This window comes from Macaca mulatta, chromosome 3, assembly GCF_049350105.2.
Source record: "Macaca mulatta isolate MMU2019108-1 chromosome 3, T2T-MMU8v2.0, whole genome shotgun sequence".
In the NCBI taxonomy this organism is placed as follows: Eukaryota; Metazoa; Chordata; class Mammalia; order Primates; family Cercopithecidae; genus Macaca; species Macaca mulatta.
Genome location: NC_133408.1, coordinates 43,693,892 through 43,709,576, shown reverse-complemented (window position 1 = coordinate 43,709,576; position 15,685 = coordinate 43,693,892). Strand labels below are relative to the sequence as shown.

General features: G+C 57.0%; 1 protein-coding gene, 1 non-coding gene and 1 pseudogene across 5 annotated transcripts in view; 2 read left to right on the top strand and 1 right to left on the bottom strand.

The window, feature by feature from the left end:
• The window catches only part of FBXL18 (F-box and leucine rich repeat protein 18), a 59,641-nt gene that overhangs the window by 21,146 nt on the left and 22,810 nt on the right, over positions 1-15,685 (top strand). For 2 of the 3 annotated variants that reach the window (XM_015133230.3, XM_077996124.1), the window contains exons 4-5: positions 2,916-3,134; positions 12,007-13,004. In XM_015133230.3, the coding sequence (XP_014988716.1) occupies positions 2,916-3,134; positions 12,007-12,163 (376 nt within the window). In that variant the 3' untranslated portion in view covers positions 12,164-13,004. Of the gene's footprint in view, positions 1-2,915; positions 3,135-12,006; positions 13,005-15,685 lie in introns of those variants that run through there. The other variant, XM_077996123.1, reaches the window with a different exon arrangement.
• LOC144340212 (small nucleolar RNA U13) lies at positions 8,746-8,852 on the bottom strand. The gene has a single exon (XR_013415963.1). It is a non-coding gene; the product is annotated as a small nucleolar RNA U13 (small nucleolar RNA).
• Positions 13,435-15,478, top strand: LOC114676685 (uncharacterized; annotated as a pseudogene). Its single transcript, XR_003727745.2, has one exon. The product of XR_003727745.2 is annotated as an uncharacterized LOC114676685 (transcript).

Below are 15,685 nucleotides of genomic sequence, written 5' to 3'. Positions count from 1 at the left end.
TTTTGTATTTTTAGTAGAGACAGGGTTTTGCCATTTTGGCCAGTCTCGAACTCCTGACCTCAGGTGATCCGCCTGCTTCGGCATCCCAAAGTGCTGGGATTATAGGCGTGAGTCACCAAACCTGGCTGAGAATTTCTACTTAAATCAATTAAAAAAATTAACTGCCAGGCATGGTGGCTCACGCCTATAATCCTAGCACTTTGGGAGGCTGAGGCAGGAGGATTGCTTGAGCTCAGGAGTTTGAGACCAGCCTGGGCAACATAGTGAGACCCCCATCTACACACACACACACACACACACACACACACACACACACACACACACACACACACACACACACACAGAGTAGACCCCCATCTACACACACACACACACACACACACAAAGTAGATAACCAGTCTCATGAGCCACACTTCCTGTATTCTTTAAAAAAACAGTTTTTTGCCTGGGCACGGTGGCTCACGCCTGTAATCCTAGCACTTTGGGAGGCCGAGGTGGGCGGATCATGAGGTCAGGAGATCGAGACCATCCTGGCTAACACAGTGAAACCCTGTCTCTACTAAAAATACAAAAAATTAGCCGAGCTCCCGGGCACGGTGGCTCAAGCCTGTAATCCGAGCACTTTGGGAGGCCGAGACGGGCGGATCACGAGGTCAGGAGATTAAGACCATCCTGGCTAACACGGTGAAACCCTGTCTCTACTAAAAAATACAAAAATCTAGCTGGGCGAGGTGGCAGACGCCTGTAGTCCCAGCTACTCGGGAGGCTGAGGCAGGAGAATGGCGTAAACCCGGGAGGCGGAGCTTGCAGTGAGCTGAGATCCGGCCACTGCGCTCCAGCCTGGGCGACAGAGCGAGACTCCGTCTCAAAAAAAAAAAAAAAAAAATTAGCCGAGCCGAGCGTGGTGATGGGTGCCTGTAGTCCCAGCTGCTTGGGAGGCTGAGGCAGGAGAATGACGTGAACCCGGGAGGTGGAGCTTGCAGTGAGCCGAGATGGCACCACTGCACTCCAGCCTGGACAACAGAGCAAAACTGTCACTCTGTCATCCTGTTTGGAGTGCAGTGTTACAATCCTAGCTCTCACTGCAGCCTCGATGTCCTGGGCTCAAGTGATCCTCCCACCTCAGCTTCCTGAGTAGCTGGGAGTAGAGGTGTGCACCACCATGCCTGGATAATTTTTGTACTTTTTGTAGAGCTAGTCTCTCATTATGTTGCCCAGGCTGTTCTCAAACTCCTGGGCTCAAGTGATCCTCCTGCCTTGGCCTCCTGAAGGGCTGGGATTACAGGTGTGAGCCTCCAGGCCCGGCCCTGCCTTGGTCTTTTTGTGTCACCTACCAGGGATGGGTCTCCGTGCCTGTGGCGCCTTCTGCTGTGGCTGTCTGGCTGTCCTCAGCATCTGTGCTAGGGTCCTGGGGCTGCCAGGACAATTGATCACAAACTGAGTAGCTTAATGCAACAGCTATTTACTGTCTCACGATTCTGGAGCCCAGAGGCCCAAAATCAGGCTGTGGGCAGGGGTGGTTCCTTCTGACGATGGTAAGGAGGAACTCAGGTGCCTGCTGGCCACGCCTGGTGCTGCTTGGCTGGTGGACACGTGGCCCCAGTCTCTGCCTTTGTAGTGACCTGGCCGCCTTCTCTCTCTGTCTGGGTATCTCTGTGCCTTCACCTGGCCTTATAAGGAACCCAGTCATTGGATTTAGAGCCCCTGTTAGGCAGGATGTTTCCTCATCTTAACTCCCTTGCATCTACAACGAACCTGCATCCAAATAAGGCCACACCCTCAGGTCCCATGGTGAGGACTCCTGCATAGTGTGTGTGGGCGGGACGTGTTGTAGCTCAACCCACACTAGCCCCTCCCCATTCTCCTCAGCCCATCCCTCCAGCGGCTCTCCCTCCACCCCGGGAGCTCCTGGCAGCCCCTGAAGTCACGTGAGTTCCCTTCCAGCCTCTCTGCTCCCTCTTGATTCTTATCTCAGAGGCTCACTGCACCCCACGGCCTGCCACAGTCCAGGTCTTGCCCAGTCCCACAGCCTGGTTCTCCAAGGGCCCCTGGACCTGTCCTCAGCAGCGCCGTATCCCCACATCTGCCACTGCTCCTCGAGCCTGTCCTGCTTTCCGTCTGCATGGATGGACTCCCCAGGAAGGATCTAGAACGTCGTCCCCTACTTCCCTTTCCCAAGTCCTCCCCTTCCCCGTGGGTTCTCCCATCTTGGTCTCTGTCACTGTAGCCTTGGTGTGGACTTGTGGGGCCTCCTCCCTGCCCTGTGACCCGGCCCTGCCCTGGCTGCCAACCTCTTAACTTGGCCTCACTCCCCTCGGCCTCCTGCTTTGGCTCTGCAGCCGCCCAGCTCTGTCTTCCCATCTGTCGTAGCTGGAGTGGCCCCCACCTGGCTGAGGTTCCTGCCCACCCCACCCCCCCTCCCAGATCTCCCGCCCTCCCCCCCCCCCACCTCCCAGATTACTGCCCTCTCTCATGGTGTTCAGTCCCCATCTGCCTCCCCGTCCAGTTGAGCTTCCCAAGGGCAGGGGCCACATGCGGGGTCCTCTTTGCATCTGCTACCCAGCACACCAGCGTTTGAGAAAGACGGGGTGCCTGGGAGTCTGGGGTGCACCAGGCAGGCTGCGGACACAGATGCCTATGACCTTGGCTGGTGACTCAAAGCTGGGCTCTGTAGACACCGGCTGGCTGCTTGCATCAGGCCCACTGGGTCACCTCCAAATCAGATCTCCAAGGGGGACCCTGGGGGTCTGCGTCGGCACCCAGTACTCCAGGGGACAGTGGTATGGGGTGGGCGTGGGAACAGCCAGGCTGGGCCCCAGGCCAGGAAGCTTCCACTGGCAGCACCTCCAGGCGCCCAGCTGGCCTGGCCTGCCAGCCCCTCCCTCGGGCCTCACAGCTGCCCTCTCTCCCCGCAGGCTGGAGCAGCCCTACTTCAGCGCCAACGCCCAGTTCTTCCAGGCGCTGAGCCAGTGCCCCTCGCTACAGCGCCTGTGCCTGGTCTCCCGCAGCGGCACCCTCCAGCCCGATGCCGTGCTGGCCTTCATGGCTCGCTGCCTACACGTCGTCATGTGCCACCTGTTCACCGGGGAGTCCCTTGCCACCTGCAAGAGCCTGCAGCAGTCGCTTCTCCGCAGGTGAGTGATATGGGTTGCGTACAGCTTCAGGGGCTGCAGACATCACCAGCATCCCATGACCTGGTCCCCAGCCCTCACCGAGTGCCTACCAGGGATTTCTTGGAATCGACAAGCACCAGGCAGTGACAGGGTGAAAGCAAGGGGTTTGGTCTCCCACGCGTGGCCCGACCTCTCCTTGAGCACTCCCTAGCCATGTGGTAAATTTTCTAGATAGTTCAAGCTCTCCTCTCCCACAAGTACAAAAGTCTTCTTCTTTCTTCTTCTTCGAGTCTGAGTCTCACTGTGTTGCCCAGGCTGGAGGGTAGTGGCGAAATCTCGGCTCACTACAACCTTTGCCTCCTGGGTTGAAGCGATTCTCCTGCCTCGGCTTCCCAAGTAGCTGGGACTACAGGCGTGTGCCACCAGTGTGTATTTTGTATTTTAGTAAAGACATATTGGTTCACCATGTTGGTCAGGCCGGTCTCGAACTCCCGACCTCAGGTGATCTGCCTGCCCCGGCCTCCCAAAGTGCTGGGATTACAGGCGTGAGCCACCGCGCCCGGCCTGCAACCATCTTTTAACTCTGGATTTTTCACATCTCTGCACGTTGTTTAGATCTAGAAGCAGTGGTTACTTGGGCAGTTGTGGGTAAAAGCGGTAGATTTAACAGAGAACCCTTCCTTCTCCCTCTCCTCGCCACCCTTTCTGGAAGGCCCACGTGCTCTGGCCCCTCTTCCCTGAGCTAGCTAGCATCTCCACTTCCCCTCGTGACAGGGCGTCCTGGAGTTTGATGCTCTGCTGCTGAGCAGGAACTCAGGTGAGCACCTAGAATTGAACACAAGTCAGGAGGAGGCGATTCCTGGAGAGAGCTAGAGCTTCGCAGGCGGTCTGGGGAGTGACGCATTTAAAGACCTCTCAGGAGGACGGGCTGAGTGCTGAAGTGAGCAGGGCTCCGGAGAGAGGCGTGCGCCCGGCCAAGGGGGCAGCAGGACATGAATGCCCTGAGTGTTCGTGTCCCTGCAGGTGGGGAGAGGTGACAGGAAGGAGGCCCCAGCTGTTCACAGAGTTGCGAGAAGAGCCACCAGCCAGGAGGTCTCGAGCCATTGGGTCCCGACAGCCCTGCTGGCCAGACTCTGGAGCAGTCTGTTGGCCTTGCGGTTTGCCGCTGGCTTTCTCAGGAATAACCCTGGTTGGGGTTTCCCCCTCTCTGGTTGTAAAAACAACTTGTGTTTATAGTACTTTTTAAAAATTTAGACTATGCATCAACCTTTTTTTTTTTTTGGAGAGAGTCTCACTCTGTCGTCCAGGCTGGAGTACAGTGGCGGGACCTCAGCTCACTGCAACCTCTGCTTTCTGGGTTCAAGCGATTCTTCTGCCTCAACCTCCTGAGCAGCTGGGATTACAAGTGTGCACCACTATACCTGGCTAATTTTTGTATTTTTGTATTTATTTATTTATTTTTCAGAGACAGAATCTTGCTCTGTCGCCCAGGCTGGAATGCAGTGGCGCGATCTTGGCTCACTGCAAGCTCCCCCTCCCGGGTTCACGCCATTCTCCTGCCTCAGCCTCCCGAGTAGCTGGGACTACAGGTGCCACCTGGGACTACACTGCCACCACGCCTGGCTAATATTTTGTATTTTTTTTAGTAGAGACGGGGTTTCACTGTGTTGGCCAGGATGGTCTCGATCTCCTGACCTTGTGATCCACCTGCCTTGACCTCCCAAAGTGCTGGGATTACAGGCGTGAGCCACCACACCCGGCCTAATTTTTGTATTTTTAGTAGAGACGGGGTTTCACCATGTTGCCCAGGCTGGTCTCGAACTCCTGATCTTAGGTGATCCACTCACCTCGGCCTCCCAAGGTGCTGGGATTACAGGTATGGCCAACATCAACCTATTTTTAAGTGAAGGTTTCCCAACAGTGAAAGCTGCCAATTTTCCCTGGAGAATCAGCTGGAGATAGGGTTCTCATGTTGTTTTGTAATCTGATTTTTAAAAATGTAGCACTACACCATAGAGTCTTCTTGTGTCAGTAAATAAAGCCCGAAGTGATTGTTCTCAGTGCTGGCCTGATGGCCCTCAATTGGGTGTCTGGGTGGTCAGCCCTGGCTCATGGCTCTTATGGAAAACACGGTCACTGTGTCCTTGACTTTGCTTTGGATCTTGTCTTTGCCTGCAGTGGAACCAGCGGGGCAACCTGGGTGGTGGCCAGAATGTTTCAGTTTAGCCCCTTGGCTCTGCTTCCTCACACCTTAGCATCGTTGTGCTGTGAGCTGGATGTGACGCCTGCTGATGTGTGCCCCCTTTTAGGAGGGCTGAGTGGGTCACAGGCTCCAAAGGGCTTAGCCGAGTGGGCTTGGGGACAGGCGGTAGCTGTTGGGGGAAGGGGCACACTGTGCTCTGTGAGGCTGTGGTACCCAGAGGCCAAAGCTGGGTTTTCTCAGGTGTGGCTGATGCAGGCAGCTCTGCCCTGTCAGCTGCGGGAGGAGCCTCGGGCCTTCTTCCCCAATACGCTTGCAGCTGGACTCCACTCACAGGCCCTCCAGCCAGTGGGAGGCTGCGACTGTGCACCCAGAGCTGCCACCTCCTGCGTAGGTGTGTTTTGTTGAAGGGACTTGGGAGTGGGTGTTGCCTGTCTTCTGTGGCCTGTGAGTCTGGGGCCCTAAGACCCAGCCCATGTGGGGCCGTCTCAGCTCTGCAGGGGTGTGGCTTTTCCTGCAGCGATGGGGACTGGCTCTGGGAGTTCTCTGTTTCCCTGCTGCAGCGGAGAACATCCACAATCCCCAAGCAGTTCAGGACGGCTGCGCTCATGACGGGGCGGCCCCCGGCCCCACCCTCGAAGGCTTCCTGCTCCGATGAGCCTGCTTTTCCTTCTGGTCCTCAGAATCCTCTCTGCATGGCGCTGCAGGTGGGTTGGTTGGACGTGGCACCGGATGCCAGCCCCTGCTTTGAGCTGCTCTCCTCCATTTACCTACTGCCTGTGGCCGGCTCCGGGAGCTTCTCCTCTGGCCTCCTGGGTTGACCTGCACCTGCGTGTTTCTTAGGCAAGTCTGATGATCTAAGGTGGATGCAGGAAGCTCTTTACGTTCTCCGGTTGGACGGTCTGTTTTTTGAAGGCTGGTGCTCCATAGCTCTTCTTTGGTGTTTTTGTGTCCTCAGGCACAAGCTGAGCCCGGCGCTGAGCTCGCAGGTGGCCCCAGAGGGCGCTGGTTACACACAGGTGCCTGGGAGAGCCCTTGATCACCCATGCTTGCTGCGTGGTGTTTGAGAGCAGCCCCAGGACTTGCTGGGCGGAAGCCGTACCCATCCCTCTGTGCCAGTCCCTCTGTGACCCCATTCCCCACCCCTGTGTCCCGCACCTGGCGCAGCGCCCGGGCCTGTGGTGGGACCCACGTCGCACTTGCTGCCAACAGAGTGGGATGAGGGTGTTGAGGCTTCCGTGTTCGCAGTGCACCTCCCGTGTGTGCCCCTCCAGGGTGCCTGCCTGGGCCCCCTGGTGCCTCTGTCCTGCGCATTCTGTCTGCTCCAGGCACTGCGTCTTGCCTCTTGTTCAAGCCTCACCTGTGAGGTCAGTGCTCTCAGCCCCGGTTTACAGATGGAGAAATGAGCAATGAGGCAGGGAGTGAGTGCTGGAGGGATGGGAGTTCACGCCTAGAAGAGGAGACGGGCCATGTCGGGGGCTGTGCAGGGCTATCCAAGGCCGAGGGGGGCCTCCGTGGGAACCTCCAGGCTCCGTGCTGGGCAGGCCCTGTCAGGATCTTCTGCAGATGACAGGGTCACAGCATTGCAGGGACCTCTGTGCTCACATAGGCTGGATTCCCCCAGGACTGCTGAAAGCCTTTCTCTCCCCACCCTGCTGGCAGTCAGATACCACCCCAAAGCCAGGTGGGAGAGGCCGTGTCCACAGATGCCTGTACCACAGCTTCCTCGTAGCCTCGGTGCCCGTGCCTGGCTCCACGCTGGCCCCAATCACAGCAGCGTGGCCCATGCCGCAGGTCCCAGCTGACCTGCAGACAGGGTCTGACCGGCCTTCCCCAGACTTTCCAGCCCAGGGCACCTATGGACCTAGCAGTCAGTGTCAGCTCTGCAGCTCTGGCCTTTGCAGCTGCGCCCAGGGCCCAGCAGGTGGCGCTGGGGCTCCCGGGAACCGGCCGCAGGCCCCGCCCCCTACTCTGCACCCAGGGCGCGGGAGGAGGAGGAGCGCCGATTTGTTGTCGCTTTTCCTGACGCTTTTCTCTTTCTTTTTTCCTGCCTGGAGGATTATGGAGCCAGAGGGAGGACCTGGCCCTGGGCTGTTGTGCAGCTCACCTGCCCCGTCCGCTGGGTGGCCTGGGGTCTCAACCGTCTCTCTGTGTCTCAGCCTGCAGGGCCGGCCTGTGGGCCAGTGGCGTGGCTGCCGACAGACCTGTCGCTGGTAACCTGTCGCTTGTGATGGTGCTGACTCTTTTTATGGCCAGCACCCTCCTGTCCCTGACAGACTCACCTTCACACACGGCTGTGTATCGGCCACCGTCTCTTCTTTTTCTTTCTTTTTCTTTTTTTAGAGACAGGGTCTCTCTCTGTTGCCCAGGCTGGAGTGCAGTGGTGCAATCACAGCTCACTGCAACGTTGACCTCCCAGGCTCAAGTGATCCTCCTGCTTCAGCCTCCTCAGTACCTGGTACTACAGGTGCATGCCACCACTCCTGGCTAATTTTTAAAATTTTTTTTATAGAGATGGAGTCTCCCTATGTTGCCCAGGCTGGTCTTCCTTTTTTTTTTTTGACACAGAGTTTTGCTCTTGTTTCCCAGGCTGGAGTGCAGTGGCACAATATTGGCTCACTGCAACCTCCGCCTCCTGGGTTCTACTGATTGTCCTACCTCAGCCTCTGGAGTAGCTGGATTATAGGCATGCGCCACCACAACCAGCTAATTTTTTTTTTTTTTTTTGAGATGGAGTTTTGCTCTTGTTGCCCAGGCTGGAGTGCAGTGCTGCCATCTTGGCTCACTGTAACCTCTGCCTCCCAGGTTCAAGCGATTCTCCTGCCTCAGCCTCCAGAGTAGCTAGGATTACAGGCATGTGCCACCACACCCGGCTAAAATTTTTTTTTTTTGAGACAGAGTCTTGCTCTGTTGGCCAGGCTGGAGTGCAGTGGCACAATCTTGGCTCTCTGCAACCTCTGCTTCCCCGGCTCAAGCAATTCTCCTGCCTCAGCCTCCTGAATAGCTGGGATTACAGGCGTGTGCCACCATGCCTGGCTAATTTTTTAGTAGAGATGGGGTTTCACTATGTTGGCCAGGCTTGTCTCGAACTCCTGTGACCTCAAATAATCCGCCCACCTCAGCCTCCCAAAGTGCTGGGATTATAGGCGTGAGCCACTGCGCCTGGCCACGCTCAGCTAATTTGTGTTTTTAGTTGAGATGGGGTTTCTCCATGTTGGTCAGGCTGGTCTCGAACTCCCGACCTCAGGTGATCTGCCCGCCTTGGCCTCCCAAAGTGCTGGGATTATAGGTGTGAGCCACCATGCCCAGCCCCCAGGGTGGTCTTGAACTCCTGGACTCAAGTAAGTGATCCTCTTGCATCAGCCTCCCAGAGTGCTGGGATTACAGGCGTGAGCCACTGCACCTGGCCTCTTTTTTTTTTTTCTTTCTTCACATCTGATGGGTAATGTGTTTATAGCATCTTAACAAGGTTTGAGGGAGGCACATCTCGCCGATGAGTGTGAACACCCAGTCATCACATTGAGGAACTATAGGAGGATCTTAACGTTTCTCAAACTCGGTCTTTTTGAGCCTTGTTATGTATGTAGCAGACTATGAAGCCGCACGGGAGTGCCCTCTGACCACCAAGAAGGGCTGGCCTTTCTGTCCCGATCCACAGAGACTCCCCCTCTGCCCCAGGTGTCCCCTCCGCACACTACTGTAGGGTGGTACCTCCTCATATCACCCAGGGACCTCCAAAGCAGGTTGCTCCTTCCTGGCCACAGAGACAGCTGCAGCCTGTGACCCCCCAGGGTATGTGGAAGAGCAGGTCCCCCTGCTTCATTCCTTGCTTGTGGTGAGAAACGAATCCTGGCTGGGTGCCATGGCTCACACCTGTCATCGCAGTGCATTGGGAGGCCAAGAAGGGAGGATTGTTTGAGCCCAGGAGGTTGAGACTAGGCTGGGCAACATGGTGAGATCGTGTCTCTACAAAAAATAAAAAATAATGACTGGGCATGATGGCTCACACCTGTAATCCCAGCACTTTGGGAGGCTGAGGCGGGTGGATCACTTGAGGTCAGGAGTTTGAGACCAGCCTGGCTAACATGGTGACACCCTGTCTCTACTAAAAATATGAAAATTATCCAGGCATGGTGGCGGACACCTATAATCCCAGCTACTCGGGAGGCTGAGACAGGAAAATCGCTTCAGCCTGGGAGGTGGAGGTTGCATTGAGCCAAGATCGCGCCATTGCACTCCAGCCTGGGCGACAGAGTGAGACTCCGTCTCAAAAAAAAAAAAAAAAAAAAAAATTAGCTGGGCAGTGTGGTGGGGTGTGCCTGTGGTCCCAGCTACTGGCTGCAGTGAGCTGACTGTGCCACTGCACTCCAGTCTAGGAGACAGAGCAAGACCCTGTCTCAAAAAAAAAAAAAAAAAAAAAGACAAATCACCTTCCATGTCTCGACAGCAGCTCCATGTCCCGCTCTGTCGCCCAGGCTGGAGTGCACTGGCGCGATCTCTGCTCACTGCAACCTCCGCCTCCTGGGTTCACGCCATTCTCCTGCCTCAGCCTCCCGAGTAGCTGGGACTACAGGAGCCCGCCACCAGGCTCGGCTAATTTTTTTTGTATTTTTAGTAGAGACGGGGTTTCACCGTGTTAGCCAGGATGGTCTCGATCTCCTGACCTCGTGATCCGCCCGCCTCGGCCTCCCAAAGTGCTGGGATTACAGTTGTGAGCCATCGTGCCCGGCTGACAGCAGCTCCTTAGCAGCCTTGGGAGCTGGAGCCAGAGGGGGTCGAGTTTGATGTAAGTCAAGTACATGGCATGATGGTTTCACAGGCCAGGATGCATCTGCCACATGACCCATGGGGTTCACGGTCACGGACATCGCTGCCCACAAGATTACTGTGCAGGGCCAGGGCTGTGATGGCGTCTGTATTGCCAGAACCTCAGGTTTTGTGAGTGCCTTTCTGCCGTTGACTCTGTGTGTCGTGAGTCCAGCACCGCCTCAGGCAGGGTCACAGCGAGAGGCTGGACCCCGTTGTCCTTTTCCCTTTAAGTGGCCGCTGTGGCCGGGGGGACTTGACTCAGTGTTGGCAAACGGTGAGGTTCTTTGTTGTGGGTGCCTCCCTGCCTTGCACCCACTGAGACCCTCTAGGAAGAAGTGTCTGGATTTTTTTTTTTCTTTTTTGAGACAGAGTCTCGCTCTGTTGCCCAGGCTGGAGTGCAATGGTATGATCTCGGCTCACTGCTAACTCCACCTCCTGGGTTTGAGGGATTCTCCTGCCTCAGCCTCCTGAGTAGCTGGGGCTACAGGCACCCGCCACCACGCCCGGCTCATTTTTGTAGAGATGGGGTTTCACCATGTTGGCCACGCTGGTCTCAAACTCTTGACCTCAGGTGATCCATCTGCCTCTGCCTCCCAAAGTGCTGGGGTTACCGTCGTGAGCCATTGCGCCCGGCCTGGATGTTTTTGTCTTGCTCTCTGGGGCACTGCTATGTTTTTCCCTCTGCCTGGAGCTCCTGGGCTGACACTTGGGTCTTTGCATTTTCTTTTCTTTCTTTCTTTTTTTTTTTTTTTTTTTTTTTAGAGACAGGGTCTTACTGTGTTGCCCAGGCTGGAGTATAGTGGTGTGATCATAGTTCACTGCCGCCTCTACCTCTGGGGCTCAAGTGATCCTCCTGCCTCAGCCTCCTGAGTAGCTGAGGTGACAGGCATGCGCCACCATGCCTTACTAATTTTTAAATATTTTTTATAGAGACAGAGTCTCCCTATGTTGCCCAGGCTGTTCTGGAACTCCTGTCCTCAAACGAGTCTCCCACCTCAGCCTCCCAGGTGTTGGGATTACGGGAGCAAGCCACAGTGCCCGGCTTGCATTGCATTTTGGCCAAATAGGGCCAGTAGGACTGTGCTGGTGACCTGCTCTGACCTGGGGGGAGGAATCCTTGCTCTGCTTCATGGCCCGCTGGGGGACCGTGGCTCGTTGTAGGGTTGTGGGGAAGGCAAAATGAGGTCATATCTGTCGAGCTCAGAGCCGTGCCTGGCACTCGGTGGGCACCCCGTGGCAATTGTGCATGAGTTTTCATGCATGCAGGCTGGTCGCCTGGGGGCGGGGGCTTTGGGAGCGTCGCCCACCTGCCATTTGTCATGCGGTCAAGCGTGTGCTTTTCCCGAGTAGCCGCTTTGGTATCTGCTCCTCCTAGTGACTGCTGCTGCCTCACTGACTTGGGAGTCGCACCCCCTTGAGGTGGCCCACGTGCGGCTGTGGGGTGTGGACACCTGTCCCTTCTCTCTGTCCTGGCCGTGGGACGTCCATGGGCCAGGTGCCTTGAATTTGCCACTCCTGCAGTGGGGTCCCTCTGCTGCCTCGGAGCACGGCAGCCTGTCCTGGCAGCTCTCCCGCATCTGCAGAGCAGGGTTGGCCTCTGGGGCCTCTGATACTCGTGGCTGGCATGGAGCAGGTGCCCCCTGAACCTGGAGAGAAGCGTGTTGCCTGTTCCCGGCTGCCCTGCTCCTCCTCAGCTCTGGCTGCCACGTACGGGGCCCTCAAGGCACACAGAGGGTGACTCTCGCAGCAGGCCTGGTCTCTCGGGGAGCCCCAGGTGAGCCCGGGTGGCAGGGGCAGGTGTGAGTGCCTCCTGGGCTCCCCCGGCAGGCTCTGCCCCCTCCGTGGCCACCCACGTAATCCGCTGACCACCTGTCTCTGGTTCAGCTTCCAGGCCGAGCGGCCCGCATTGAACGTCGTCATCTTCCCTCTGCTCCACGAGGGCCTGACCGACGTCATCCGGGACGTCCCTCTGGTGCACCTGGATGAGATCACCTTATTTAAGAGCAGAGTGGCCGAGGAACCGCCGAACCTGTGGTGGTGAGAGGCCAAGCCGCCGCCCATCGGTCTGAGTCACCTCAAGACGCTGTAGGAGCCTGGGACACCAGGGACCCTTGGTTTGTTACAAGAGGAAGAGGGCTTCTCTCCCGGCCGGCCACGCCCCACCTGGCTCCTGGGGCTCCCGGCATCTCTGCGGCTCTCATGGGAACTGTTGCTCTGTGAAGTTTGGGTTGAGGGGATGTGCTCTGGTTGACATGAGGGGGGTCAGGGGACCGTCGATGTGGAGGCTGGCTGAACCAGGCTGACCCTTGGGGCCTGGCTTGGGGGTTTGTACACTGAGCCTCAATCCCTGGGGGCCCTGTCGATGGGCCTGGAGGACCGGAACTCCGTGCCATTCTGACTGGGAAGCGTGTCCCTTGGCTGTCGTGTTTGTGGTCACCTGCCACTGGGGCCCCACGGATGGGCGGCCACATGCTGTCCCCCTGAAGTCCAGTCGGCCAGGCTGGTCACCGTGTGTCTGAGTGTCCCCTTGCGTGGCCGAGTGTGACATGGGGAAGGGCTTGCCGGTTTAGGCTGCGGACTTAGGACTCTCCGTCCCATTAGAAAACACTTGAGCCCACTCATGTCTCTGGGACTTTTCTAGCCCGATGATGCCTGTGGCCCCAGAGAGGTCCCCTGGGGTTGGGACTGCTGGTTGGAGCCTCTCCTATGGCTTTTCAGCCCAATGAGCAGGGCCCGCTTCTCATGAGAGAGGTCTCCTCCTGCTCCCACCCACCCCACAGCCTTCAGCTTCCCTGGGAAGGTCCATGTGCATTCCTGGGGAAATAGATACACATTCGGCTTTGTTAGAATAACGTGCAACATTAAAACCCAGAAAGGATTCATAAGGCTGGAGTAGCAATCATAGGACCCCATTTTGAATGACTTTATTTAAGACTTTAAAAATATTCAGCTGGGCACAGTGGCTCACGCCTGTAATCTCAGCACTTTGGGAGGTCGAGACGGGTGGATCACAAGGTCAGGAGTTCAAGACCACCCTGGCCAACATGGTGAAACCCCATCTCTACTAAAAATACACAAATTAGCTGGGCGTGGTGGTGGGTGCCTGTAATCCCAGCTACTCGGGAGGCTGAGGCAGGAGAATCATTTGAACCTGGGAGGTGGAGGTTGCGGTGAGCCGAGATCACGCCACTGCACTCTAGCCTGGGCGACAGGGCAAGACTCCATCTCAAAAAAAAAAAAAAATATATATATATATATATATTCAGTACATTTTGGGAGGATCACTTGACCCGAGGAGTTTGAGACCAGCCTGGGCAACACAGGGATACCCCATCTCTTAAAGAGAAAAAAATTAAAGCTATTCCAAAAATGAGGACACCTTCCCAGCGTCCGAGGCCCAACCCCATGTGCCACGCTGGTCACCTCTGCCGCCTTCCACCTCCAGGCGCTCCTAGAGCTGTCCCTGGGCTGGTGGCTTCTGAGGGGGGCTGTAGTTGGGTCCTGCTCGCCTTGGCCGCTCTTGGTGAAGGGCTCCTTGCCCAGCCTGCCGTCATCCTCCTGGGTTTCCATGTAACAGGTCCACTGTCCTGTGGGGCGGTGTCTCACATTTGCCTTGCTGTTAAAAAATGGGGGACACTGTCCCCGGGCCTCTGATCACCGGCCCTGCCCTTGGGCGGGGATGGTTCTCAGCAGCTCCTTGTCCCAGAGGCCTTTGGAGAACTGGGGTCAGAGCTGTAGGGAGGGACAGCCCTCCTGTGCAGGCTGCCTCCCAGCTCTCCACATGGCAGTCTTGGCACTGCCCTGGCGCCTCTGCTCACTGGCACAGGCAGATCTGGGGTTCGAGGTCTCCTCCCACTTCACCCTGACTTTCTTTCTTGTATGTATGGGGTCAACGCCTCCTCTCTGAAGCCCACGGGTCCTCTCCCAGCCCCAGGCTGCACCCAGTGCAGAACCTTTGCCTCCTGGCTGGAGAGGCCGGTCCGCAGGCTGATTTCAGCAGAGCCTGGTGGTGGGACCAGCACCAGACCACACCTTTGCCTCCCAGAGGCCTCCTGGCCCTCCTGTCATGGCCTCCGAGAGCCATACCCCTCGGCCCCGTCTCCTGACCTGCAGGCCGCAGGACCAGCTGCCCACGGCCCACACACACACTTCCTGGGCGTTTCTTTAGAGCTTTAAAATGGTACCTGGAGACCACCAGGCGCAGTGATCAGATCCGGTGGTGTGGTACCTCCCAGTACTGACCACTTCTTGCTCTCAGACTGAGGTGTGGCAGGAAGGGGATGTGGCCCGGGAGGGAGGCAGGTGGCCTGGGAGTCTCCCGGACCCTCAGTGAGCCTGTGTCTCTGGGCGCTGCAGCTCTGCGCCCCTCTCCTTTCTTCCAGAACATTCCCCACTGGGGCCAGGGAATTGCGTTTGCACCAGGAATGCATCCTAGCGTGTGTATGATCATGCCTGGGTGTCCTGTTCTCATGAGCAAGCGGTTTTAACCAGCAGCATAATTTATACTCATAGACAGGACTGGGGGAAGGGCCGTTCCCGAGGCTGGGGTATAGTGCCTTGGAAAGCACCCCCGAAACAGTAGACCTTGTATTTTTAGTGTCCCCTGCAACCATCCTTTGACTTGGAGCAAGAATTTCCGCTGCTGCTACCCCCGAGATGGGCTTCACCAGATGTTAATAACGTGCTTATTTTCGCTAAGTGCTATTTTGGCACCAGTGTTAGTTGCAATTTATATTCTGCAGCATTTGATGCTGGGAAAAGAACCCACCCTAATAGTCCCCAATTGGCAGAGCTTGGCTGTTAAGCGGCAGACCATATGCTGCCTGCCGGAGGAGCGTGGTCAGCACTTGTCCCCGTGACTGCGTGCGTGTGCATGCGTGTACCTGTGCCCTGTGTGTGCACGTGTGCCTGCGTGCATGTACCTGTGTGCACGTGTGCCTGCGTGTATCTGTGCCCTGTGTGTGCACACGTGCCTGCGTGTACGTGTGCCTGTGTGTGTGTGCCTGTGTAAACCTGTGCCCTGTGTGTGCATGCGTGTGTGAGTCACGTCTTCCCTGTGTGAGTGTGAGGGAGAGACTGAGGGGTTGGAGAGAGGGTGGAGGGGAAAGGGTATGTATCCCTTTGTTCTTTAAAAGGGAGAGCTCCTACTTCTCTGGCTGCCCCGTCCTGCCTGTGCCCCCAGCTCACCCCAGACCTAGCTGCTATTTATTCTACTGACTTCCTCCTGGCCCTGCGGCCCCATGGCCCCATGGCCCTGTGGCCTGTGACCCTGCAGCCCCTTGTCCTGCAGCCTCTGCCCCGCTGCCTGCTCCATGTCACCAGGCAACACTGGGCCCCACCAGGCTTCTGAAGGTGGCCCAGGGCAGGCACTTGAGCCTGAGGACCCAGAGCAAAGGTGCCTTTCTGGGCCTTGGGTGCTCCTCTCTGCTGTATGAGGCTTTTCTAGCTTTCAAGGGCCCGTCCAGCCCAGGGGAGCTGGGTGAGGGCTGCTTCCTTCTGCAGCAGAGGAGGCGGGTCCTATCCCTGCCATCCGCTGCCCCCAGACGCCCTGCCAGGACACAGG